Here is a 26513-nt window from a genome sequence, read left to right on the forward strand (position 1 = left end):
TGGAGGCAAGTTTCACCCTGGGTGAAATGTGTATCCTACAAACACTACCTGGAGAGACCACAGCCAAAAGTGCACCTCAAGTTTCCAGTCCAAGGTCAGGGGCTTGGCTCCTTCGGCCCAGTTCACGTAAACCGAGTGAGCTGCTCTTGTGACATCCCCAGATTCGTTAAGGTTTCCCCCTTTCAGAAAGAGAGCAAAAAATCCCGAGCCTAATCCCACTGTCCTCCCTTCTCCCCCCACCCATGAAGAGTGAACTGAAAAGTCAGTCAGGTGCACCGTGCCAATCACATACCTTCGACTGTGCACAATCCATGCTATCCTCACACCATTAACCTGCTCAGATCCTGCTCACCGGCTAGCAAGCCCACCAAGGCAGCTGATGCTTTTTGACCCCTTCCACAAAAAGCTTTCACGGGTAGTTAGTTTAAATGGGTAAATTACCGCTTCTCAAAGGGAAACGATGACCCCATCCAACCGGGGGGAATTTTTAAAAATAACAGACTGGATACAGTATTTTTGCTCCATTCAGTGAAGACTTGCTTTTCTAAACAGAGAGGGAGATCGAGGCTTTGGGCAACCTATTAAATCCTCAAAATGCTACTGAGTTTTAGGGGGAGGGTAAGAGAAAGGTGTAAAAGAAAATTCAGAAAGACTGGATTTACAGGAGAAAAGAGTTGTAATGAAGGTGATCTGATTTCCTAGGCAGAAACAGATGAGGCCTGAATATAAATCCTCGTTTCACAGAATCTTCTACCCCTATTTAAAATACTCTTGAATGGTACTCTTCAAATTCAAAGCTCTACATAAACCTGAACTCTACTCATAAACTGCAAGACTGTGATAATCCAGCATGCCAGTAGAGATGTGAACTTAAAAGCAGAAAGCTCCCTTTCAATGGAGCACATGAATTATGCAAAGTGCAATTCACTTTAAAAGCTGCACAGGATGTTACCCAAGATTGATCTACGTTACCAATTCGAGAATATAATAAACTGCTTTTGTAGACGAGTCGTTTTACCTTGCTTGATAGAGGGACTAAATAATGACATAGCATCTTCTTCATGTGATAATACTGTTACACTAGATGAACCATCTTCTACCTGCAAACAATACCACATACTATATTAGGATCATTATTTACCACCTTTGTAGAAAATGAACAAAAGTGTCAAAATTACAAGAAATATTTACCCTTGTTACACTTACCAATCAAAATGACTAATTATGCACAGACAAGCGATCCAAACAGTTGTTTAGTTAGCTAGATTAAGATACAGTAATAGCTTTCCTTTAAAAGTTTTGTCACTTCCAGCAAAAATTCCTACCCATGTGAGGGAAAGCACTTTTCTAATTTCCTTTGCTAAATCTCGAACTGGAATGAAGGTAGAAAGACTATGAAACTTTAGGAAAAAATCTTTGGACGATAAAAAAAAAAAATCCCATTTCTGAAATGAATATTTTAAATGGCTATCAAGATTTTCAAATAGGGTATTTTCAAAGATATTATTACAGTCTTCAAGAAAAAACATTAAAGCTCAAAATTAAATTAAGAATAAAGAGGTTAGGAGAACCAAATATGATATAAAAAAAATACCAATATGTACTCTGTCTACTCACTTTGTGTTTTTTGCCCACTTCCCGCTCGGTGTTCTGTCTCTCTTTCTTATTATCAGGAAAAAGGAATTCCACATCTCCATCCACAAATGCATATGGATCAATTTCAGGTTCTTGTTCAGCATCAGATACTACTGCTGAGAGATACTGGTTTTTACTCTGATACTGCTGCACCAGTTCATCAGAAACCTTTAGAGGCTTCTTACATTGCACCATTAACCTGCGCAAAATACAAACGAAATTAGGCAAATTACAATATTTATTCAGTTTTCAAGATTCCCCCAACCCAACCTTTAAAAACGTTCTTCAAACTTCTCAGAATTTTCTAGCTAACGAAGTCTTTCTCCAAACATTTTAGGCATGATTGTGAAGACTTAACTCTGATCAGCGAAAAAGGTGTGACACAGACTCCCTTTTGTAAGGAGAGACATATAATCTTTCCTTCTTTTCCCAAACCACTAGCCCTCCCTTACAAAGAGGCAGGTCTAATGTGTCTAATAAGGCAGCCAATAATGATATCACTGCACTGAAACCTGAATGAATACATAGTTTGAAATTAAAGCACACCTCATACATATAACTGGGTTAAAGTCCTCAAAAATGCAGTTACAGCCAGGAGCATGTCTGCTCATAATTTAAATGCAATTTAAATTCCATGCAATTCCAGAACCGACCTGATTTGACACCAAATTATAAAACTACACTGCAGATCCTTCCCTTCCCTCATCCATGACCTCCTTTCTCCCCAGTTTCCAGTGGCTTTTCGGCCACCTACATCCTACATGCCCCCCACCCCAGTATTTCACTTTGTAAACTAACGAGTGACAGCGGCTACTGCCAAACATGATTCATTCATTCATATTTATTGAGCACTTCCTGTGTGCAGAGCACTGTACTAAGCGTTTAGCACTGTACTGCTACCGCTAACCCCTATTTCCAGCCCAGCCAAAGCCACGGGAATGAGGAAAGGAACATATCAAGACAGCAACAGTTTGGGAAGGGGAACACCTCCCCAACATTCCTAACGAGATCCATCCTTGTTCCGAAGGCTTTGGCTGCGATGCAGAAGCAAGGTGGCCACTGGCATTGAAAAATGAAAACCATTTAAGGGGGAAGAAATGTGTGTTTCAAGTGCAGAAAGGGAGGCAGCCAAGAAAGCAGCCGGGCTTGGGGGAGGGCAAAGAGAGAACTGATTTAAATGCAGTGACTGGATGTAATACCAGGGGTTGGAGAGATGCAAGGGTAAATCAGCAAATAATATAGGACGGTAGAATAATGATGGTATTTGTTAGCTCTATCTACTACGCCATGCTGTTTCTATGGTATCCCCAGGGGGCCCAGGGTTCGTCTGTACATGCAGATTAACATTTAGGCTTGGGCACGATACATATTACATTTTAATGCTTTTACTTAAATCCCAGGTAGCATGAAAATGGCCTAATTTTATCACCCTCAAAGACAGCAAAAGCAAATTTGGCTACCTGCTGAGAGCATCCATGAGGGCAGGGCTAGCTTATATATATATATATATATATATATATATCTATATATCTATATATAAAGTTCTAAGTCACATATTAACAGAGTGGTCAGGGGTGGCTAGCACCCTTCTCTGGAAGGAAATTTTCTACAAAGAAAGAACTTCCTCAACTCGGATAGAGTAACTGATGAAACCAGGCCAGAACCATTTTGCCACTAGGACTTCAGGACCCTAAATCAATGCTATTAACTGAGTGCTTACTATGTGCAGAGCACTGCACTAAGCGCTTGTGAGAATACAACAGAGTTGGCAGACATGTGCCCTGTCCACAAAGAGCTTAGAGTCTGGAGTCTTTGTCCTAGAGTCCTGGAATCCAAGTAGAGTCTACTTGTTTTGTTGCCCGTCTCCCTCTTCTAGACCATGAGCCCGTTGTTGGGTAGGGACCATCTCTATATGTTGCCGATTTGTACTTACCAAGCACTTAGTACAGTGTCCTGCACACAGTAAGCGCTCAATAAATATGATTGAATGAATGAATGATGAATGGGTCCTAGAGTCTGAGGCAGGCTCCCTTTCCTGAACATGGGAAGAGTGAAACCTACTCCTAAACTGTTTAAAGTTGGGGAGGTTATGGCAATTTGTAGCTAAGAATTGTTTACCTGAAGCTTTAGACTGTGAGCCCACTGTTGGGTAGGGACTGTCTCTATATGTTGCCAATTTGTACTTCCCAAGCGCTTAGTACAGTGCTCTGCACATAGTAAGCGCTCAATAAATACGATTGATGATGATGATGATGAAGCTTTGAAGAACCCCAGGACTGCATTCTTAGATCGACTGTTTACTTTGCATATTTAAGTTAAACCTTGAATTTCAGCTTGTTTTTTACTGCTTGCATTATATTCTTGAAGAATCTGGTTATTGGAGTTTCCTCAGTGCTTAAGTACTGTGCTTTAGAGAAGCAACATGGTCCAGTGGTTAGAGCACGGGCCTGGGAGTGAGAAGGACCTGGGTTCTAATCCCGATTTCGCCACCTGTCTGCTGTGCGACCACGGGGAAGTCACTTCACTTTTCTGGGCTTCAGTTACCTCATCTGTGAAATGGGGATTTAAGACTGTGAGCCCCACATAGGACAAGGGCTGTGCCCAACCCTATTTGCTTGTATCAATCCCAGAGTTTAGTACAGTGCCTGACCCACAGTAAGCACTTAACAAATGCCACCATTATTATTACGACAGACTTATCAAATGTTAATAATGCTAATACTACTGTTATTAATCAAAACGGCTGCACAGCTGTCTCTAAAATCCACACCTTAAGGGTAGTTATACATGGTTCAGGGTCAACTTGAAAAATATTCAAGTTGGTCCTGGTTCTCTTCAACATCTTTATAGACAACAAATTGGCAGATATGGAACTGGAAAGCTTCGCTAACACTCGAAGACAGAAAGTTCAAAGAAACTATGATGGGTTAGAAAACTGGATCTACAAGAACAGGACTAAATTCAACATGAACAAACACCCATGGAGAAAGAATGACTAGAGAGAGGTACAGCGTGTAATCAGCTGCAATCAGATGATCATAAAAACTCAGTGTGTCAGCAATCATGGTAATGGGATTGATGAACAGCAAGACACGCAAGATACAGTTAAGCGCTCAGGAAGATTCAAAATAATCAGTCAGCCACAGTCTTTGTCCCACTCGGGGCTTACAAGTAAAAAGGGGCAGGAGAACTGGGATTTTGTCCCCATTATACAGATTAGGAAACTGAGGAACAGAATGGTTAAGGACAGCAGGCAAGTGGTGGAGCCGGGACTATAACTCGGTTCTCCTGATTCTCGAGCCTGTGCTCTTTCCACTAGGCCATGCTGCCACCTCGTAGAGAAAATAGTGCTTTCTAGAGGAGGCACCTTGATATATTAATAATGGGAAACAGTTCACATTCTAGAAATTCAGCTTTTAAAGCTTTAAAATCAAGAACAGCTGGATCTTCCTTTAGCTTGAGAAGAGGTACACTGTGATGGAAAGAACTAAAAGTCAAGATAACCAGATTTCAGCTGTCTTGCTTTGAGCTTTGGGGCAAGTTATTGAGACTCCTATGCCTTGTTTCCCTATCTGCAAAGGAAGAAAGTATCCTGCCTTTCAAAAGCTATGAGGATAAGACAATACGTGTAACTATTTAGACATCCCAAAAGAAGGACTTCAACTTTCAACCTCTTTCATGGGGAAGAGTGCCCAGGGGAGACAACTGGGCACTGAAGAAGACAATTGCTCCAAGAACCAACACTTTTTCATTTGACTGAAGTGAGGAGATGCATTTTTTCCTAAACTGTCCTTCAGTGAAAAGCCACAGTAAACTCCAGATTATCCCCATAACATACAAACATTTCCCCTCCTGCGAAGTATAATGTTGTTTGAATCGGTAACCCCTTCCAAAGAATTACGTGGAAACTATCAATTCGGGTCTTCTACGCTCACCTGTCTCCCTTTATAAAATCCTTGCTGATTGTAGGCTTTTATAAAAGTCAAAAAGAAAATCTTCTCCAGATTCTTGCTCTAACCTGAGCTTTAATCAGTAGTAATACGTTTCCACAAAATTAACACAATGGAAAGCAGTTTTGGAGATGACGAATGACAAACCGAAGTCCGCCTCCTCTCACACGTGAAGCTTGGGGGATATCTAAACTAATATAAAAGCACAGCCATCCAGTTCATAAATCCTTTTCATCCATTAGGGATGAACGCAGGTTACTTAAACCCAGCTCCCTGAGATTACAAATATATATATATATATATATATATATATATCGGCATCTAGGTTTCCTTCCGCAGCCTTCATGGATCTGGACTGTGGAGGTCAGGCAATCAAGACTCTACCTAAACACTAAAGTCTAAATAACAGAAAAATCCCGGAAGAGTTCGATAAAACTTTTGGATTGCTAGTAAAAGGGGGAAGGGTAACGAACTAAAATAAACAGCTTTGAAATACTCCGGCAAAGAAAAATGACTCGGAAATTGTGGCTGCAAGTTGAAATAGTAAATGAATGCTAGTTTCGTCTTTTTAACTGGGTATTGAAAGATCTTTCAACGGAACCAACATTTTATTCCGGAGAATTTTTTAGTGTGGCTAAAATGTTTTAACTTCTTTCATTTTATAAAAATAATGCATCTAAAACAATTTCAGAAGATTTGTGATTGACTGAAGGCAATGATTCCCCTGGAAATCTTCTAAGAAGATGGATATAACTGATCTGTCCAAATGACACCTGGATCAAAAGAGTAATAACAACTTTAGTATTTGTTAAGCGCTATGTGCTAAACGCTGGGGAAGATACAAGGCAAGCAGGTCTGACACAGGCCTTGTCCTTGATAGGGGTTTATGGTCTAAGTAGGAGGGAAAACAGGCATTTAATCCCCATTTTACAGATGACAAAACTGAGGTACAGTATTTTAATGCCCTTTGGCAACTCTCTTTTTAGTAATAGACTGAATTTTATAGTTTTAGATTCTGATACACTAAAAATTTGAAAAGATGTCCAATATAGGTTCTGGATACCACGAATCTTACATATTGAGTGTAGCTCTAATCTGATGGGAAACCAACCAAGTAATATGGTTGTTTCCTATGTATTTAATAGCTAATGCTCCAAGACTCATCAAATTTTTGTTCAAGGACTTTGAATGTGATTCCAAAGAAAATAAAGACTGTTAACTCACCAATTTTTTTTTAATTGTTTACCAACAGCAATTAAATACTTTAAAGGTTGAGGAGCAGTTTAGTGTGAAAAGCGTAGGCCTGCGAGTCAGAGGAGCTGGGTTCTTTGCGACTTGTCTGCTGTGTGATCCTGGGCAGGTCCTCCCGTCTCTCCCCACTCCAGTCCATACATCATTCTGCTGCCCAGATAATTTTTCTACAAAAATGCTCAGTCCACATTTCCCCATTCCTCAAGAACTTCCAGTGATTGCCCATCCACCTCCGCATCAATCGGAAACTCCTTACCACTGGCTTTAAAGAACTCGATGACCTTGCCCCTTCCTACTTTACCGCCGTGATTCCCTACTACAACCCAACCCACACATTTCACTCCTCTAACACCAACCTACACATTGTGCCCTGACCTCGTCTATGGCACGGCCGACTTCTCGCCGCCCTCTTGCCTCTGGCCTGGAACACCCTCCCTCTCTTCATATCGGACGGACGATCACTCTCCCCAATTTCAAAGACTTATTAATAGCACTTCTCCTCCAAGAGGTCTTCCCCGCCTAAGCCCTCTCTTCCTCTTTCCCCACTCCCTTCTGTGTCTCCCTTGCACCTGGATTTGCACCCTTTACTCATCCCTCCCCTTCAGCCCCATGGCACTTATGTACCTATCTGCAATTTATTTATTTACATTAATGTCTGTCTCCCCCTCAAGACTGTAAGTTCATGGTGGGCAGGTAATATGTCTACCAACTGTTATGTTGTACTCCTCCAAGTGCTTAGCACAGTGCTCTGCACACAGTAAGCGCTTAATAAATATGATTGATTTAAGTGAACTTTTCTGCGCCTTAGTTACCTCATCTCTAAATGGGGACATGGATCACGTCCAAAGTGATTAGCTTGTAGTTATCCCTGCACTTAGTACCTTGCCTGGCACATAGTAAGCGCTCAACAAATACCATTTTTTAAAAAAAAGTTTTTTCAGACCATTGCCACCACAAAGTCTTAGAGAGTTCACTCCTTGCTCTTTACAACGATTAAACATATCAAGTATTTTGCACAAAGTAAGCACTCAATACGATCCCCCTCCTCAACTGTGAGCACACACTCTAGACTGCGAGCCCGTTGTTGGGTAGGGACCGTCTCTATATGTTGCCGACTTGTACTTCCCAAGTGCTTAGTACAGTGCTCTGCACACAGTAAGTGCTCAATAAATGACAATGAATGAATGAATGAATCAACAAGTGCTATGATAGCTCAGCTCGACTGTGAATAAACTGACTGTAGTTTAAAACTTCTTTCACTAATTAACATTAAAACATATAATCCATATTTCTGAGGAAAAAGTTTATTATTCACCCAATTACCAGATAGCTTGCTAAAAATCTAGCATCTATATTTTTACAGACGAAAGAAAGCACCTGTGAAATGGGAAGCATGAACAAACCTGGATAGCTATCTGTATTCTAATAAAAACACACGTCAGAACTGTAGTACCTGGCATTAAAGACAATGTCTAAGTTAAATCACTACTGGGTTTAGCTGCCAGAAAGGGAAAACAAAAGAAAAATAAATCCCATTGTAAGTACAGGTAACAGTTAAAAGAAATCAATTCCAATAGATACCATGCCCAAAACAAGCTGATTTACAGAAAGCTGATAGCTAGAACCCCTTAGGAATTAATTGATGCCCTTTGATTGTGCTGATAACCTGAGGTTTGGAATTGTCTAAAAGATTCACTACGACAATAAAAAACCACACCTGTAGCAACCAACTTTTTCCTCTAACAAATCATTATGAATGTATCCAGTGTCTTGAGCCCCTTGAACCTATATCGGGAGTTTTCCCCCCTTATTTAAATCAATTTATGAACTTTAAGTCATTCTTCATGTAAACCACAGAACTAATGAAATAATTTTGTATGGCTTGATGTGGTTTGAAGGCAGAAACTTGGTCATCTACTTTTACGGCCTTTATGACAGCTCTCTGCAAAGGGAAGATCTCAATAAATACTAATCATGATCAAGCAGGATGAGAACAATACACTTGAAATTGTTAGGGCAAAAGCTGGGTAGCCCCTTCTCACCTGCTTTGCAATATCACTTGTCTTCTCAACTCCAGCACATCTCCTTGTGGATGTCCTTCCAGCATCCCCAAAATTCAACAAGGCTAGAAGTCAAATCCTGATCTTCCTTCTCGAGCTCACTCCTCTTCCTAACTTTCCCTTCACAACCGATACCACCTCCATGCTCCCTGTCCCATAAAGTCTGTAATGTTGGTGTTGTCTCTGACTCCTTACTATCCTTTAACTCTCATATTCAGTCTTATCAAATTCTCGGTTAACCTCCACAAAATTCCCTGCATATAGTCCTTTGTCCCCCTCTGAAAAGAGCAAATATCCTGGTTCTAGCTCTCATCATCTCCCAATCAGACCACCCTCGCTGGTCTCCCAGTTTCCTCTCATAACTCTACACTATAGTCTATTGTCAGTATCATCATTTGAAAATGTTGTTAAACATACATCTCTCCTCTTCTGAAAAGCCTCCAATAGTTCCCCATTTTTCTAATCTCAAGAAGAAACTTCTGATTATCAGCTTCAAGGCTCTCTCCTTCTTACATATTTGTATATACGGCTTCATCTATCATTAAACTACAGCTTGGCTTTAAACACAAAACACACGCAACCAAACACAACAGAAACAAAAACAACCACCACCGCCCCCCGCTAAAACTACCTAGTCAGATGACTTGTGGATAAGCATTTTTTGGTTTTCATAGCAAAAATGTGGATGGGTGTGCAGCACTTGGGAATACACAAAAGCAGATTACAATGATACTGAACAACCTGTACATGACTTAATTATGAGGGCCCAGTACTGAAAATAAAGAGATGTAATTTACAGTCTTGGCAGAGTTACAACATGGTTACTAAACTTGTGCTACAGTACAGTTCAAAAACTGTACACATCACCTGTTACCTACAGAACTTAGTAAAGAGATCGATCGTGCTGAGATTCTGGGATCCTGGTGATTTGGAGGATTTAGGAAGATGAAATACATTTATTTTAGATAATTACATCTGGGATTAAAATACGTACTCTGTAACTGATGTTACATTTTCCTGTCCAGCAGGTCCAACTGGATCGTCTCTGAATTTATCACTCGGAAGCTGCGGCGGTAGAAACTCCACATCCTTTTTCTTTGGAACTTTATAATACTTCCAGGTTGTATCAGCTTCATCTTCTTCCAAGTTTACTGCCGTACCAACATATACTGTTGGCTCTATTACCTCTGGAAACTGGGCTGGGAAAGGCTGAGATAAACTGTCTATCCTGTCTTCTATTGGCTTTGAAGGAACCAAGGGATCCGGTGTTGGCATCTGATAGAAATGCTGACTTTGAGGAGTTGAAGGTGTTTTAGTTACGCCTTCATCAGCCACATCACACGGATGAGGGCTAAGTGGCGGTGGCTGGGGGGAATTTGCCATTTCAGTGCCGTGCATCTGAGGAGTTTTTGCTACATCATTAGTTCGGATGTTTGAAAATCTCACTTGACCGTCCGCAGCTGGGATCACCAGCCTCTGACTGGATGAATCGGTTTCCATGGCAACGTCATCACTGATAGATGCACGGTGATGAAAAGGAGTTAGAGGACGTTTCTGAGGCTTGTCCCCCTTTTCTTGCTTCTCATTGGTCTTGTGCTTGGCAGCTACTGGCTGTTGCTGGCCTACAGGAGGTACCTGCCCCTGTTGTCCAGAATTTCTTGCTTTGAGATTTTTGTGCCTACCAAGGAAAGAAAAGACTTTTCAACATTCACGTCATCAAAAATCACTTATAAAGTTTAAAGAGAATTTTCACGACAAATTTGGTCTTTCCTGTCAGGGGTCCTTTGAGTGTGAAATGAATGATTGACAGCTTTTTTTTTGTCTTAGTTTTTTGAGGGATGGAGGAGAAGGGAAGAAAATGTGTTCCCAAACTTTTGTACGAATATGTTGGCCTTCAAAGTAATATTTTCATGAGTTTTATAGACTTACTGAACAAAGGTAGTGAAAGCTTATGTACAAAGCTTAAGTTGAAAATGAGGTAAAACAAAATGGCAACCATTAATTTAAAGAGTATATATAACATGATATATGAAATACACCCCAATAGCAGCTAATGGACACAAATGTAGGAAGGTGGGCCTTTATCAAATGCACCTATAGGTAAATTTCACAGTCAATATTGTCTTTTTTTAGTTCAAAGATCAAATAAATGCATACATACATACATACATACTCGGGGTTCTTGCTAAAATCAAAAAGTTTATATCCTATGGAACTAAAAAGGTCCAACCATCTTATACAGTACCATTTCCCCTAAGGCAGGACTGCCTTTAAGGCAGGTGCATTCATCTAGTGGGGCTATGAGCCTTCAGAGAAGTCAGGGTGTGTTTGTTTTCTGATATTTCTAAGCGCTTACTATGCATCAAATACTGTTTTAAGCGCTGGGGTAGATACAAGTCAACTAGGTTGGACACAGTCCCTTGTCCCGCGTGGGGCTCACAGTCTAAGTAGGAGGGAGAGCAGAAGAATTGACGTATAGGTCACATAGCAAGCAATTGGCAGAGCTGGGATTAGAACCAGGCCCAAACTCTTTCCACTGGCTCTTGCTGCTTCTAGTTCAGGTAACTCTGGCATTTTCAAAAGTAGATTTATGACAACCAAGCGACCTTCCAGATTCCATGCTGGGGATCAAGAAAATGGTGGGATTGGGCTTTCTCAAACTGATTCAGCAGGATGGATTATCAAAACGCCCCTCCCCAAAAGAGGCTGTATCAAAATAATAGTGCCTGACAAATACAGGAGGAGTAGAGAATGTTCTTATAGTCTAGGGAGATACTACTTAAGACCAATGTGGAAGTTGGCTGAAGCGGCCCAAGACCTAACCTGGGTGGATGGGTGGATACTACCCTTTCACTAAAACTAAAATCCATGAGCTGTTTCACCATCATCCTCTTTGAGATAGTCTGTCCCAAGAGGGTTCCAGGACACAAGAATCATTTATCAACCCTGAATACTCCAGACAGTGATCTAAGATGGTAATGGATCACTCTACTGAAAACTAGGAGGTACAGGGAAATCTCCCTTGAGGGGTTAGGATTCAGAAAGAAGAGGGGCAAGATGGTTTGTGACTGAGAAGAAACACCTTGGAAAGAAAACTCGGATGGGTGTTCAGTATAATTATGGTTTTGATGACTCTGATATGGAAGAAATTTAGTTACCAAAACCTGGAACTCGTCAATATATAAGGAGGGAGAAACGGTCACCAAAACAGAAACTTTTGGGAGATTAATCTGAAGCCACAGATGAAAGGGGCTTGATTCTTGAAGGCTTGGTCAAATGGGTGACAATAGCATCAATAGCCCAAGATGTAGGAGGGGTCCCTCAACAGGGATTCCATGAACCAAAGCCTGAAAGAAGGGGTTTCACGATGGGAGGAGGACTACAGTCATGTTCCCTATGCCCTCAGTTCCCACACTTTAATTTAGGCATTTGTTCCCAGACTGAGCCCCTTCCTTCCTCTCCCCCGCGTCCCCCTCTCCATCCCCCCCATCTTAACTCCTTCCCTTCCCCACAGCACCTGTATATATGTATATACGTTTGTACGTATTTTTTACTCAATTTATTTATTTATTTTATTTGTACATATCTATTCTATTTATTTTATTTTGTTGGTATGTTTGGTTTTGTTCTCTGTCTCCCCCTTTGAGACTGTGAGCCCACTGTTGGGTAGGGACTGTCTCTATGTGTTGCCAATTTGTACTTCCCAAGCGCTTAGTACAGTGCTCTGCACATAGTAAGCGCTCAATAAATACGATTGATGATGATGATGATGATTTGTCCCCTACGATACTTTCAGGGTCCGAGAGTTAGCCTTGTCTTTTAGTGTAGAAGTATTAATCCCTGCCTCTACTGTTAAGGGGATTGTTCAGAGAGCGGCTAAAGAAAGGTCAGTCATTTGTGGCTCCCATGATGATCGGATCGTGAAAGCTTCTAATACATGCCAGAATGCTCCAAGCCCTGTTTGTTGGAAGGAATCCTGACAGTGTCTGGGTGTTCAGAACAGACCGAATGAAGGCCAGGACTTCAGAAAGAACTAGCCTGGCTTCGACTTGAAATTCCAATGCAGGATCAGTACGAAGATGCGTGCCAGGTTCTGGAATATGAATAACATGTAAACATTCTTGATTAGTCAAGAAGCAGCATGGAGTAGTGGCTACAGCACGGGCCTCGGAGTCAGAAGGTCATGGGTTCTAAACCCGGCTCTGCCTCTCGTCTGCTGTGTGACCTTGGGCAAGTACTTCAATCAATCAATCATATTTATTGAACGCTTACTGTGTGCAGAGCACTGGACTAAGCGCTTGGGAAGTACAAGTTGGCAACATATAGAGTCAGTCCCTACCCAACAGTGGGCTCACAGTCTAGGAGGGGGAGACAGAGAACAAAACCAAACATACTAACAAAATAAAATAGAATAGATATGTACAAGTAAAATAAATAAAGTAATAAATATGTACAAACATATATACAGGTGCTGTGGGGAAGGGAAGGAGGTAAGATGGGGGGATGGACAGGGGGACGAGGTGCCTCGGTTACTTCATCTGTAAAATGGGGGCTGAGACTGTGAGCCCCATGTGGGACAGGGACTGTGTCCAACTCACTTTGCTTGTATCCACCCCAACGCTTAGAACAGTGCCTGGCACATAGTAAGCACTTAAGAAATACCACCATTAGTCAGTCAGCCAGCTGCATGAACGAGAAGAAGCATGGCCTAGTGGAATAGAGCACGGGTCTCGGAGTCAAAAGGACCTATATATGTTGCCAATTTGTACTTCCCAAGCGCTTAGTACAGTGCTCTGCACATAGTAAGCGCTCAATAAATACGATTGATGATGATGATGATGACCTGGATTCCAATCCCAGCGTCACTGCCTGTCTGCGGTGGTCCCTTGGGCAAGCCTTTTCTGTGCCTCAGGTACCTTGTCTGTAAAATGGGGATTAAAACTGTGAGCCCCATGTAGCTCATGGGACAATGAGTTGAATAAAAGGGTCTGGCACAGATGCAGGAGGGCTGGAGTCCTGCAGGCTTCTAAGGGAAAGGGAATATTTGTAGGCATTCCAATGGATGGGTGTTGAGAGAACACAACTCCACTCACTAACACAAGCCCAGTTAACCTACTTGAGGCAAGACTGCGATTTTCCTAGAACGCTCCGGAGGGAAACAGAGGGGAGAAAGTCTGGTTTCCCGAGAAACGTGGGAAGAGGCGGAAGATCTCAAGCTTTACTAGAATGAGTCCAGAGTGGAATCCCAACTATTCAACAGGCATTTCCTTTTTCACCTTTGAAGAACCTCAAGCTACTGATTCACCCTAAATAATCTGGAACACTCTAGATTGGAAAGGACTTCTCTCCTGATATCCAGTGTGTGAAGGTAGGTTTGGGAGTTCCAAATGACCTCCAATATGTAAAATTTGGAGCTATGTCAATCACTAATGACAGAATCTGTAAGCTCCACTCACTGTTACATTGTTACACTGTTACAGTCTTTTAGACTGTGAGCCCACTGTTGGGTAGGGACTGTCTCTATATGTTGCCAATCTGTACTTCCCAAGCTCTTAGTACAGTGCTCTGCACATAGTAAGCGCTCAATAAATATGATTGATGATGATGATGATGTTACATCCAATCAACATAGGGAAGTCAATTCCCCCCCAAGCCCCTCCTACCTATGCACCATTCCATTTCCGTTTTCCCGGCTGTCAACGACCACCTTGAATTCGGATTCCCCCTTTCTCTCCCCTCATACTCCAGTAAACCCACCTTAGGCTATGTGGCCTGCCGATGCCATTCATATTCTTGTTGCTATTCAAATTCTCCCCCCACCAGAAACCCATGAGAATTCTCACTCTGGTCGTTTAAAGCCCCAAGAGCAATCTGCCATCTCGACCAGTAACCCCAGGGGTCATTACTGCGGCTGTTTACGGCCCTCCCCGCCATTTCTGCCTCTCACCATGACTACCCACGTTGAGTCCTCAATGCTGCTGCTTTTTTTTGCCCTTGTTTTATCCTTTTCCAGGCTAAGATTTGGAAATGGAGACTAGGACAGGCCAGGGCAAAAACTTTTGCTGGGGAAATGGACATCCTTTCCCTCCCACTTCGTGGGAGGGACTGGGAGGTGTGGAGGGGCCGAGGGGAGCTAACCATATTGGCCACAACAGCTGTCGCTATACACAATGTTCAAACAGTAAAATAAACGAAGAGCTATGGAGGGGACGCCTCCGTGTTTGCTTAGTAATGACACTACAGTCTAGATCCACGGCGGTCTTGTTTTGGTTTTTCAGGGACAAGACAGCGTAACCTCCAGCACCACTCCTGTCTCCCAGATATTTATGTGCTGCTACACCTTGAAGAAGGTAGAGCGGGGTAAGTGTGAAAGAATTTCACCTTGTTCCCTAAACCTTCAGGTCCTTAGGGTGAGGGGTTATCAGAAGCGCCTTGAAGAAGGTAGAGCGGGGTAAGTGTGAAAGAATTTCACCTTGTTCCCTAAACCTTCAGGTCCTTAGGGTGAGGGGTTATCAGAAGCGCCTTGCACGATAAGAATCTTGTGAAATGACTTACATATCACCTCTCTTCAGCCATTATGTCACAGTTCCCTCTCTTTGTTCCTTTCAAATGAACCTAACTGAACCTTGCTTTTTTTTTTTTTATGGTATTTGTTAGGTGTTACAATGTGCCAGGGACTATACTAAGAGCTGGGGTACATATAAGCTAATCAAGTTGGACGTAGTCCGTGTCCCACATGGGGCTCACAGTCTTAATCCCCATTTTACAGATGAAGTAACTGAGGCCCAGAAGCTGGGTGACTTGCCCAAGGTCACGCAGGAGATCAGTGACGGAGCCGGGATGTGCTCTACCCATTAGGCCGTGTTGCTTCTCTCTCTTGCCTCAGTCTCCTCGCTCCCATTGTTCCCTAGGCTTGGAATCCCCTCTCTGCCCCAAACTCAAGACAAGAGTTCTTCCCATGTTGAAAACCCTCTTGAAATCATCATCATCATCAATCGCATTTATTGAGCGCTTACTATGCGCAGAGCACTGTACTAAGCGCTTGGGAAGTACAAATTGGCAACATATATGAAATGCCACCTGCTCTAATTAAGCCTTCCCTAACTAGTTGCCAGGACCCCAAAGTACAGCAATCCAACCTCCACCTCTCCCACTTGAATGTTTATGTCCACCTTCAAGCTAATCAAGATATAAGCTAATATAGATAATAAGCTAATCAAGTTGGACGTAGTCCGTGTCCCACATGGGGCTCACAGTCTTCATCCCCATTTTACAGATGAGGTATCTGAGGCACAGAGAAGTTAAGAGACTGGCCCATGGTCACACAGCTGATAAGTGGCAGAGGCAGGATTAGAACCCATGACCTCTGGCTCCCAAGCCCGTGCTCTTTCCATTAATCCAATGTCCTCCAATTCCTGTACGGCTGTTGAAAGAAGGGGCATACCAGATTAGCCAATCATCCAGATGAGTAGCCCCTGCTTTTTAAACTGAAATTCAGGGGCCCCTGAGGACTCTTGAGAACATTTTGGGGGAGAATGTGTGTTTGAAAGAAAGGGTACAAAAGGTGACAACTGGCGATCCAGAAATGGAGAAATTGACAATGTTTGGAGACTTAGAGGTTAGGTTCATCCGGGTAAGGAAGCATAGCTACTCTCCTGAGGCAATGTGGTGGTCGGGGCAGGGGGGTAGTGAAGGGGGGACTGCGAATCTCTGGGCTATGCACAAATTCAATTATTTGAAGTCCCAATGGGGCTCCTACAGCATCATCATCATCATCAATCGTATTTATTGAGCGCTTACTATGTGCAGAGCACTGTACTAAGCACTTGGGAAGTACAAATTGGCAACATATAGAGACAGTCCCTATCCAACAGTGGGCTCACAGTCTAAAAGGGGGAGACAGAGAACAAGACCAAACATACTAACAAAATAGGATAGATATGTACAAGTAAAATAAATAGAGTAATAAATATGTACAACCATATATACATATATACAGGTGCTGTGGGGAAGGGAAGGAGGTAAGACGGGGGGATGGAGAGGAGGACGAGGGGGAGAGGAAGGAAGGGGCTCAGTCTGGGAAGGCCTCCTGGAGGAGGTGAGCTCTCAGCAGGGCCTTGAAGGGAGGAAGAGAGCTAGCTTGGCGGAGGGGCAGAGGGAGGCCATGCCAGGCCCGGGGGATGACGTGGGCCGGGGGTCGATGGCGGGACAGGCGAGAGCGAGGTACGGTGAGGAGATTAGCGGCGGAGGAGCGGAGGGTGTGGGCTGGGCAGTAGAAGGAGAGAAGGGAGGTGAGGTAGGAGGGGGCGAGGTGATGGACAGCCTTGAAGCCCAGGGTGAGGAGTTTCTGCCTGATGCGCGGATTGATTGGTAGCCATTGGAGGTTTTTGAGGAGGGGAGTAATATGCCCAGAGCGTTTCTGGACAAAGATAATCCAGCCAAACGTTTCGGGAGGGAGACGAGGGAGGAGGGGGATAGGAGGAAAGGAAGAAAATATAAGCTCTTGCTTCTCTAAACTCAGCATGGCCCATATTGCCTTTCCATTTGAAGCTAGAACTGAGAAAAATGGAACTCCAGGAGTTGGTGCAAACATTTGCTCCTGATGCCAGTCCCCCCACCAGGTAGGCCCCAAACCAGAAACAAGGCTGGTTTCTTCAAGAATTGCTGGGTGTCCTGTTGGCCCTACCCTCTGTCACTCTAAAATAGCCAGCCACACAGACTGGTTGTTGAACGCTAGCAATTTTGGAGGTGTTACAGTAACAGCCCCCTTACCAGAACTGAGGGACCAGCCAGAAGCCCTCCTCCAGGATCCCCAGGGAAGGATCTGACTGATTGCATCCCTGAAAACATCAAGACTATTAAATTAAGATTTTTCCAGCTGCTTTGTGTACAAGTTAGTTAATCCCAGCCAGGCAGAGAGCCAAGAGTTAATTATAATGGCCATGACCCTGGAAGTAGTAGTAACCACATCCTTAACTGCCCTAAACTAAGAATAGCAGGCCTCAGCCGAACCCTCAAGGAAATCGTGCACAGCTTTAAGAACCGCCCCTGAAGGAAGGAAGGGGAGAGGTCGGGGGAGGCGTCCAGCAAGTATTGTGGATATTCTTTTGGATGGATGGAAAAGGCATTCATCGTGTGAAATTCTCTATAAATGTCTTAATTGGGGATTGCGGCAGTAGAAGGTGCCAATCCATACTCTCCACAGAGGCTGAATTTAGCTAAGGGGGAAAAGATGGCAAGGAGAAAAGAATGCCGGGGTACATGGTACCTTTTAGACTGTGAGCCCACCTTTTAGACTGTGAGCCCACTGTTGGGTAGGGACTGTCTCTATATTTTGCCAACTTGTACTTCCCAAGTGCTTAGTACAGTGCTCTGCACACAGTAAGTGCTCAATAAATATGACTGATTGATTGATTGATTGGTACAGCTGGCTTGCCATGGTAGAGAACTGGCTGGCAGAATTCTTGGAAGTGTGTGTGCCCAAAGAAGAGAGCCCTAAGTCTGAATGAGAGGTGCTGCTGTAGCAAAGACAGTGAGCGTAGTAGACCCAAGCTAGCAGGGCCTGAGAGCCACAAAGGACGAGAAACAGAAGCACCTACAGGTCTTGGGAGGTGGCAGCCTCTCAAAGATGTAACCAGAGGGTGTCTAGTAGTGATTGCCAGCCTCCTTCTACAAAGGACACATCATGGAGTCAAATAAATTACCAAGATCATTCCCCAGACTCACTTCTAGGTCCTTTGCTCTTCTAAAGTCATTTGCTCTGGGGTTTATCTACTGGAACTCTTTAGTATTTTCGGTGTCAATCAATATTAGGCTAGCTAATGTGTTGTTTGATAGGAGCAGCAGCAATGTGCATATACTTGAAGGGGAGTAAGGAGTTGGAATGTCTAAATCTACTGTCTGTGTGCATGTACTTATTCATGGGCGGGGACCTGGTCTTGTTTTTCCATTCCAACCTCAAGTACGGGTCCAGTGTACAAAGTAAATGTTGCGGACAGCCTGAGCCCCCAAATGCCTGACCCATCTGCCTTCATAAAACATCAAGAAAAAGCTTTCCATCAGGACCAACTGACACAACTTTGAAATCTCCAGGCCTGAACCAATTCCAAAATCCCAGTGAATATTTTTAGCCCAGGGAATTATGGAACTGGGTTGAGTAAGGCCTAAAGGCAGGGGGGCAGGTAACCTATCCTATTCCTGAGCTCTTTGTTTAAAAATAGTTAGGAGCCTAGTGTCAACTCACCTGCTCCAGCACCACAGTCTATCCTCCGCTCCCTACCCTAGAGGCTATTGGAAATAGGTTCCAGCTAGGTGTAAAAATGATAGTTTGGATGTAATTAAGGCCCTGTATATGCTCAGATTGAACTGCCCTTTGATACAAAATTTAGACTGAAAAACTATGAAATTCTACGAAAAAAAGAATGACTTTGAGTTTCAAAAGACTTAGATCCCAATGAGATTTGTTCCTGTTAACATTACAAGTCAATGTTGCTACTAAAAAGCATAACTAAAAGGGGAATTAGTATGATGATGCACCTGTCTACTTGTTTTGTTGTCTGTCTCCCCCTTCTAGACTGTGAGCCCGTTGTTGGGTAAGGACTATCCCTGTTGCCGAACTGTACTTTCCAAGCGCTTAGTACTGTGCTCTGCACACAGTAAGAGCTCAATAAATACGATTGAATGAATGAATGAGTGTCTCTCCCCACTTCAATCTATACTTCACGCTGCTGCCCGGATCATCTTTGTGCAGAAACGCTCTGGGCATGTTACTCCCCTCCTCAAAAATCTCCAGTGGCTACCAATCAACCTACAAATCAGGCAAAAACTCCTCACTCTTGGCTTCAAGGCTGTCCATCACCTCACCCCCTACCTCACCTCCCTTCTTTCCTTCTACAGCCCAGCCCACATCCTCCACTCCTCTGCGGCTAACCTCCTCACTGTGCCTCGTTCTCGCCTGTCCCACCGCTGACCCCTGGCCCACGTCCTCCCCCTGGCCTGGAATGCCCTCCCTCCGCACATCTTCCTCCCTTCAAAGCCCTACTGAGAGCTCACCTCCTCCAGGAGGCCTTCCCAGACTGAGCCCCCTCCTTCCTCTCCCCCTCCTCATCCCCCCCACCCTACCTCCTTCCCCTCCCCACAGCACCTGTATATATGTTTGTACAGATTTATTACTCTACTTATTTTACTTGTACATATTTACTATTCTATTTATTTTACTTTGTTAATATGTTTTGTTTTATTGTCTGTCTCCCTTTTCTAGACTGTGAGCCCGCTGTTGGGTAGGGATCGTCTCTATATGTTGTCAAATTGTACTTCCCAAGCCCTTAGTACAGTGCTCCGCACACAGTAAGTGCTCAATAAATACGATTGAATGAATGAATGAATATCATCTAATGTGAGTTAAACATGTAAAAAATCTAGATCCTCACTACACTTTTGGTTTGAGAAATGGGTTACTTAACAAACACTTATAAATGAGAAGTGTATCGAAGCAAAAAACCACCCCTTTAAAAGTTGTCTGGCGAATTGAAGCTGTTGGGCAGGATTCCACGGCTAGCCAGCCAGGAAATCTGAGCCCCATTTCCATAGGATTTCCAAGATCCTCTCCAGGTTTCTTCATCAAGCAGGAAGTAGGTGAAATACAATTTACCTGTTAACCATATTTACAGTGTATTCATATGTACAGACACTGGTCTTGCTTAGGGAGAAGGCTAATGACCTTTGATTGGCACTTGACTTTGGGAAAATATAATTTTCAGGTGAATAAGTTCTATTTCTCTGATAGGTCTTATCAATTAGGTAGTCTATGGTCTATAGCTGTTTCCTGGTTTGGCGGGGGGGAGGTTACTGAAGCAATTCCTGGAACAAGGACAGGTGTCTTGCTTGGAAACTTGGAACATCCACAATATAAACTTGCTTGCTGCCTTGCACATGTCATTTATCTTACATTACAAAGATTTGGTGGCCACGAAGGCCTCCTCCCTTGACCTAACAAGAATGAACCGTTGCCGTGCCGGTCATCAGATGCTGGTTAGGTCTAGATGGCTACCAGTTGCTATTAAATTCTGCCATTTGGAAAACAGTTGGCCCATGGAATGGGAACTAAATGATATGAAGAGTTGCCTTTCTTGACAGGAGTTCTGTAATGTCCAGGCTGTAGCTTAAGATGATCTGTGGACACTTGCTATTTGTCCCAACCCCACACAGCATTTGTGTATGTATGTTTAAATTATATATAACGAATTATTTATTCACATTAAGGTTTGTCTCCCCGTCTAGACTGTAAGCTTGTTATGGACAGGGAATGGGTCTACTAATTCTACTGTAATGTACTCTCCCAAGTGCTTAGTACAGTGCTCTGCACATAGGATGTCTCAAATACCATTGACTGATTGATTATGGTCTTCCAGGCACCAGGGACTCGCAGCATTGCTTCTCTGCTGTCATCATGCAGTTTGGGGAAGAAAAACCGGGAAGACTACTTTCGGGTAATGTCAAGGATTTGGTTTCATCGGGGGAAGAAACCAGGGTCTGTGTTGCAGCTTGTTTAGGGGAAAGAGTAGGAAATCAAGGTGTGGAGTTAGCCAACAGTTCCTCTTACTGTTGCCCCACAATCAGGAACATCTTACAGATGAAGAATTACAAGGAGAGGCATACGATTAATTCTGCCATAAAGCACGCTTTCACTATGTTTTGGCTAGCATATTAGGGAACTGAGGACTATTGATAATATAATACAAGTCTCTTTGGATACAGCACGCCACAGGATCAGAAGAAAGACACCAGACACCACACTGCAAAACTAGTAAGCATTTTTAAATGGAATGACACTAGAAACATCTTTATGTTGGGTTATGAAACCACTTGCATGAATAGCTTGTGAGTGGCTATAGTGTGCACATAGGGGGATAACAGCTCATAAGAGAGATCTTTGTGAAAATATCACTACATCAGATTTTTGAAGACAGCAGAAGCATGAATGAAATTTTGTCAGTAAGGAGAACGGCTAAAAATCTATTATTTTTACATCACGTGGTGGTAAAGATGCTTAGAACTGCAGGTAGTAGAGAGCACAGCCTAGAAAGGGGACAGGTGTTTTGAATCTGCCTCTTGTTGTCACAGTCTTTGGTTTTGTTTTTTGTTTTTAATGGTATGTGTTAAGTGATTCCTATATGCCAGGCAATGTTCTAAGCTCTGGGATAGATACAAGCTAATCAGGTTGGACACAATCCATGTACCAGATGGGGCTCACAATCTTTAATCCACATTTCAAGAGGTGGTAACAGACACAGAGAGTCAAGTGACTTACCCAAGGTCACAAGGCAGACAAGCCTGGATTAGAACCCAGGCCCTTCTGACTCTCGGGCCCGAGCACATCCACTAGGTCATGCGGTTTCATCAAAACTTTGTTCTAAGGGAGACATTCTTTTTGCGGCTGTTCAACTTACTACGCTCTCGGAGATGTCTTCAATCAAGCCATAGAGGCTGGGATTGGGATTCCCTGGATCTTGAAAATGTTTCTTCTGTTCTCATTTATGTTTTGATTCCATTTCCTACTTTTGTCCCTCCATGGGTCACTGGACTAAGAGCAGTCTTGTTGGCTGCCCTTTGATAGCTTTGATCTAGCATTGACAGCTTTCGGCTTCACTGCCAAAGGAGATCTTTGTACGGCTTAAGGGTGTGGCCTGGAACGTAACCTCATTCTTCATCAGGTTAATTGTGAGTCTATACCACATTACGAACAAGTAGTTCATAATTATTAACATGTATTCTATAATCAGCGCCTCCTCTATGAATAATTTCCAAGGGGTTGTTTTTTTTAATGTTGCTCTTGGCCTGATGAGTCAGAAGAGTCTCTCAGAGAACAGGAATTGTACTAAAAATCCAGCATCCTGGTCCCTAGTTTTGTCTTCAGTCACAGCTGCATAGGCCAGATACAACAAGGCTGGACCTACTGAATAATTCTGCTTTGCTCCTCTGATGAAAAGAAACGGGACGAAGCCAGGCCACTTCAGTTCTATCAAATTTAGTGTGAAAAATCATGGAGATGCCATAAGGTCTTGGTGAACTTCTCAACAACAGTCATCCCTGAAACAGGGTTGACAACTCATCAGCAGACCAGGATTCTGGCAGCTGTTTTTTAATGATGTCTACAAAAACTAGATAGTGCTCTTGATTTTCATCCCTGAATTTCTACAGTAACTCGGGAGCAAAGATCATGTCCACTGGGGCCAAATGTAGTTAAAGGTAATATCACAATTCCGACACCACATAGCTAACTATAGTCTTAGAATCCAGTCTTTCTGGACAGGACCCTGTCAGCAGTGGAAATAAGTGAGATTCCATGACCCTTTTCTGTAAGTCAGGCATCTCCCCTTCCTTCCTGAAGGGGACATATTTGAAATCCTGTGGCATGCCCTTGGTATTCCGTATATTGAGGAAGAGCCTGGCAGGGCACCTACTTTGGGTTTCCTTCCCTCCCTGCTTGTGGATTTTGGCAGGTTCAACATCAGATCTGGGAACTTCACCATACCAGGGCAGGAAAATGAAGTAGTCAGACTAGTTTCAGCACCTCTTCCCCCATATAATTGAGACCATAATTTTCTCCTCTGTTAGTGTCCACCTCCAAAATAAACATAATTTAAACTATATTTGAAAGACTCAACACAACTCTTAAACGAAACACTAGGAATAATGGGAAGATTGTCACCCGTTTCCACCCCCACCAAAAACAGTGTCACTTATGTTTCTGGGAGAGCTCACCTGATTTAGTCCCAGTAAGCAGTTAGTCCATAACAGATACAATGTAAAAAGACCTCTCTAAGAATCATTAACATCTGCAACTCTACCTTGAACAGTTGCAATTCGTCCTCTGTGTGGCTTCAACAAAATCCCAGGATGCTACTTTGTCAGCTGTCTCTTCTTCACATAAACCACTCGATGACGCAGAATACTTCCTCCTAGGATTTGAGATGGAGACTTTTTAAAAATTTATTCCAACATTCTTTACTGTGCGAACTAAGCACTACTCTAAAGATAAAATTATAAGAATACCAAAAAGAATGTGCTGGAAAGGACAACAATCACAATGCTCTGAAACAATAACTCATGTCTTTATAAAAAAAAGAGGGGCTATATAGTACACTTAAAATGGTCTGGACCACAAAGCATTTTCAAACAATATCGGACTTTTGAATGTGAGAAAGATACGTACTTGTTCTGTGCTCTGTTCATATTGCATTCTTGCCAAACCCTATCCACCACCTGGTTGGCAAGTTTTCTGGGAATTTTTCCACCATGGTGGCTAGTACTATCTGAGCTGAATGCATCAGAAGCAGATGAAAATTTCGCCCATTTCTGGGCAGATTGAGCATCAACTGAGAGAGGAAAAAAAAGAAAAATTGTTGGGAATTAATTCATTCATTTATTCAACAGCACTTAATGAGCCCCTACTACAGGAGGAAAGACAAATGCACATGGTCCTTGCCCCAGAGGAACTTACACATGAATAAGGAGTATGTGACAATTAATTTGTCCATTAACTATCCCAAAGCAGCATGATCTAGTGAAAAAAACTTCTGAATTGAACTGACTTGGCAGTTGGGAAACCTAAGCCCAAGTTTCAGCTCTGCAATCGATTATAGAACCTTGAATAAATTACTTCTCGCGACTTGTTTTTCCAGATGCAAAAATGGACTTTCCACCTATTCTTACGCAGTCCACAAAGGTACTGTCAGAGATTGAATAGACTACAAAATGCTTTTAGTTCTTCAAAATACACAGTTCCCCTAATTGCTACATATATTAAAGTTTCCCTAGCTATTTGGTCAAACTATGTTTTAACTTCAAAACTTAATAAACATTTGGTATGGAAGTTTCTACAGAATAGATGTTCAATAATGAACTTGTTTTCAATCACTACTAGGTTCTGAACACTTAAAATTCCCAAGACAGGCATTTACTTAACCCACCCAAAAATAAAACTAGTGAGCAGATCAAGGGTACATATTCTGCAATACTGCCTTTGTGTTGGCAATACTTTTATTTTTTTGTATTTAAGTGCTTACTATATGCCAGGCATTGTACTAAGCGCTACGGGTAGATACAAGATCATCAGGTTGAACACACACTATGTCCCACAGAGGCTCACAGTCACCATTTTACTGATTAGTTATCAGGCACAGAGAAATTAAGTTTCTTGTTTAAGGTCACAAGGCAGATGAGTAGTAGAGTCAGGATTAGAACGCAGATCCTCCCAGGCCCCTGTTCTAACCACTAGGCAAAGCTACTTCTTTACTTGTGGGAAGGGAGAGATTGTCATCATGCTGAGCCCTGTTACAAGCCCTTGGGTGAGTATCGGAGAGGTAAGAGAGGTAAGGTGCCTGCCTTAAAGGGGCTTATAATATATTGAGAAAGACATATAACATGCATTATTTACAATTAGTGGAGCAGGAGGAAGGATAAAGATAAAATCGAAATAGCAAGAGTAAGGAAAGATGGTTAAGGGAACGAGTGAATCGAATAAGTATACAGATGGATATACACAAGACTCCTAAGAATGGTTACATATACATAAAAATGCTAAGGTGAGTGTTGGAGTGGCATGGTATGAGCTCCCGGAGGGAGTGAGTGTAAAGGAAGAAGAACAAGACTCAGAACAGAAGCATGTGGATCACTCATCGCTTGGGGATGAGCAATGGAAGATGAGCCAACCGATGAGACTGAGGAGCAGTCACAGAGAAGTGGGAAGGCTCCCTGTCAATGAAAACAAGGTCGGAAAGAGTTCGTAAGAGATGGTGAACAGTAGTGAAGAGAGCAGTGAGGATTAGGGCAGAGCAAAGTCCATTAAACTTGACTACAAAGAGGTCACTGGAGGGCCTGTTCTTCTTGGCATGAAAACCTGACTGCGGTGGGTGCAGAGGAAGGGAATGGAACTGGGATACCCAAGCAATGAGTGTGGCCTGGAATGGGGGAAAGGTGCAGTGGAATTATAATAATGATGATAAAAATAAAAAAACTGCGGTATTTGTCAAGCGTTTACTATGTGTCAGGCATCGTACTAAGTGCTGGGGTGGATACAAGATAATTAGGTCAAACACAGCCAATGTCCCACATGGGCCTCACAGTCGTAATCCCCATTTTGTAGGTGCGGTAACTCCGGCACGAAGAAGTCAAGTGACTTGCCCAAGGTCACCTAGCAGACAAGTGGCGGAGGTGGAATTAGAACCCAGGTCCTGTCTTCCAGACCAAGCTCTTTCCACTATGCCAAGCCAAACCACCAAAGGTTTTTCCAGGATTACATGAAGCCCAAACGTGTGTAAAGGCAGAGGGGAGTGAATCACTGGAGAATGAGGGGTTGAAGATAACAGTAAGATATTTATAATAATATATTTTGATGACAGTGGGGAGAAACTGAAGTTATTCCCTACACATTGATTTATCATCCTTCCTCCTATTAACAAGATACAGGTACAAAATGCAGAGCTACTGAGATAGTTATTTCCCGTATCTCTGACATTTCATACATCTAGCTCTGTTACAAATATTGCTCAGCCATATCTGAGGTAGACACCTCTAGCTGTGTTGTTGATTCTTTCATCTCCTGATTCACGCTAGA

The 26513-nt window shown here is 42.9% G+C and overlaps 1 protein-coding gene across 1 annotated transcript in view; it reads right to left on the bottom strand.

Annotated features, from left to right (window-relative positions):
* MED13 (mediator complex subunit 13) overlaps positions 1–26513 on the bottom strand; it is a 100040-nt gene that overhangs the window by 25212 nt on the left and 48315 nt on the right. The window contains exons 7-11 of the mRNA XM_038759301.1: positions 24111–24273; positions 23746–23856; positions 9891–10574; positions 1618–1834; positions 1019–1100 (exon numbers count right to left, since the gene is read on the bottom strand). Of these exons, the coding sequence (XP_038615229.1) occupies positions 1019–1100; positions 1618–1834; positions 9891–10574; positions 23746–23856; positions 24111–24273 (1257 nt within the window). The remainder of the gene's footprint in view (positions 1–1018; positions 1101–1617; positions 1835–9890; positions 10575–23745; positions 23857–24110; positions 24274–26513) is intronic.

The sequence above is a fragment of the Tachyglossus aculeatus genome, chromosome 17 (genome assembly GCF_015852505.1).
Source record: "Tachyglossus aculeatus isolate mTacAcu1 chromosome 17, mTacAcu1.pri, whole genome shotgun sequence".
Classification (NCBI taxonomy): domain Eukaryota; kingdom Metazoa; phylum Chordata; class Mammalia; order Monotremata; family Tachyglossidae; genus Tachyglossus; species Tachyglossus aculeatus.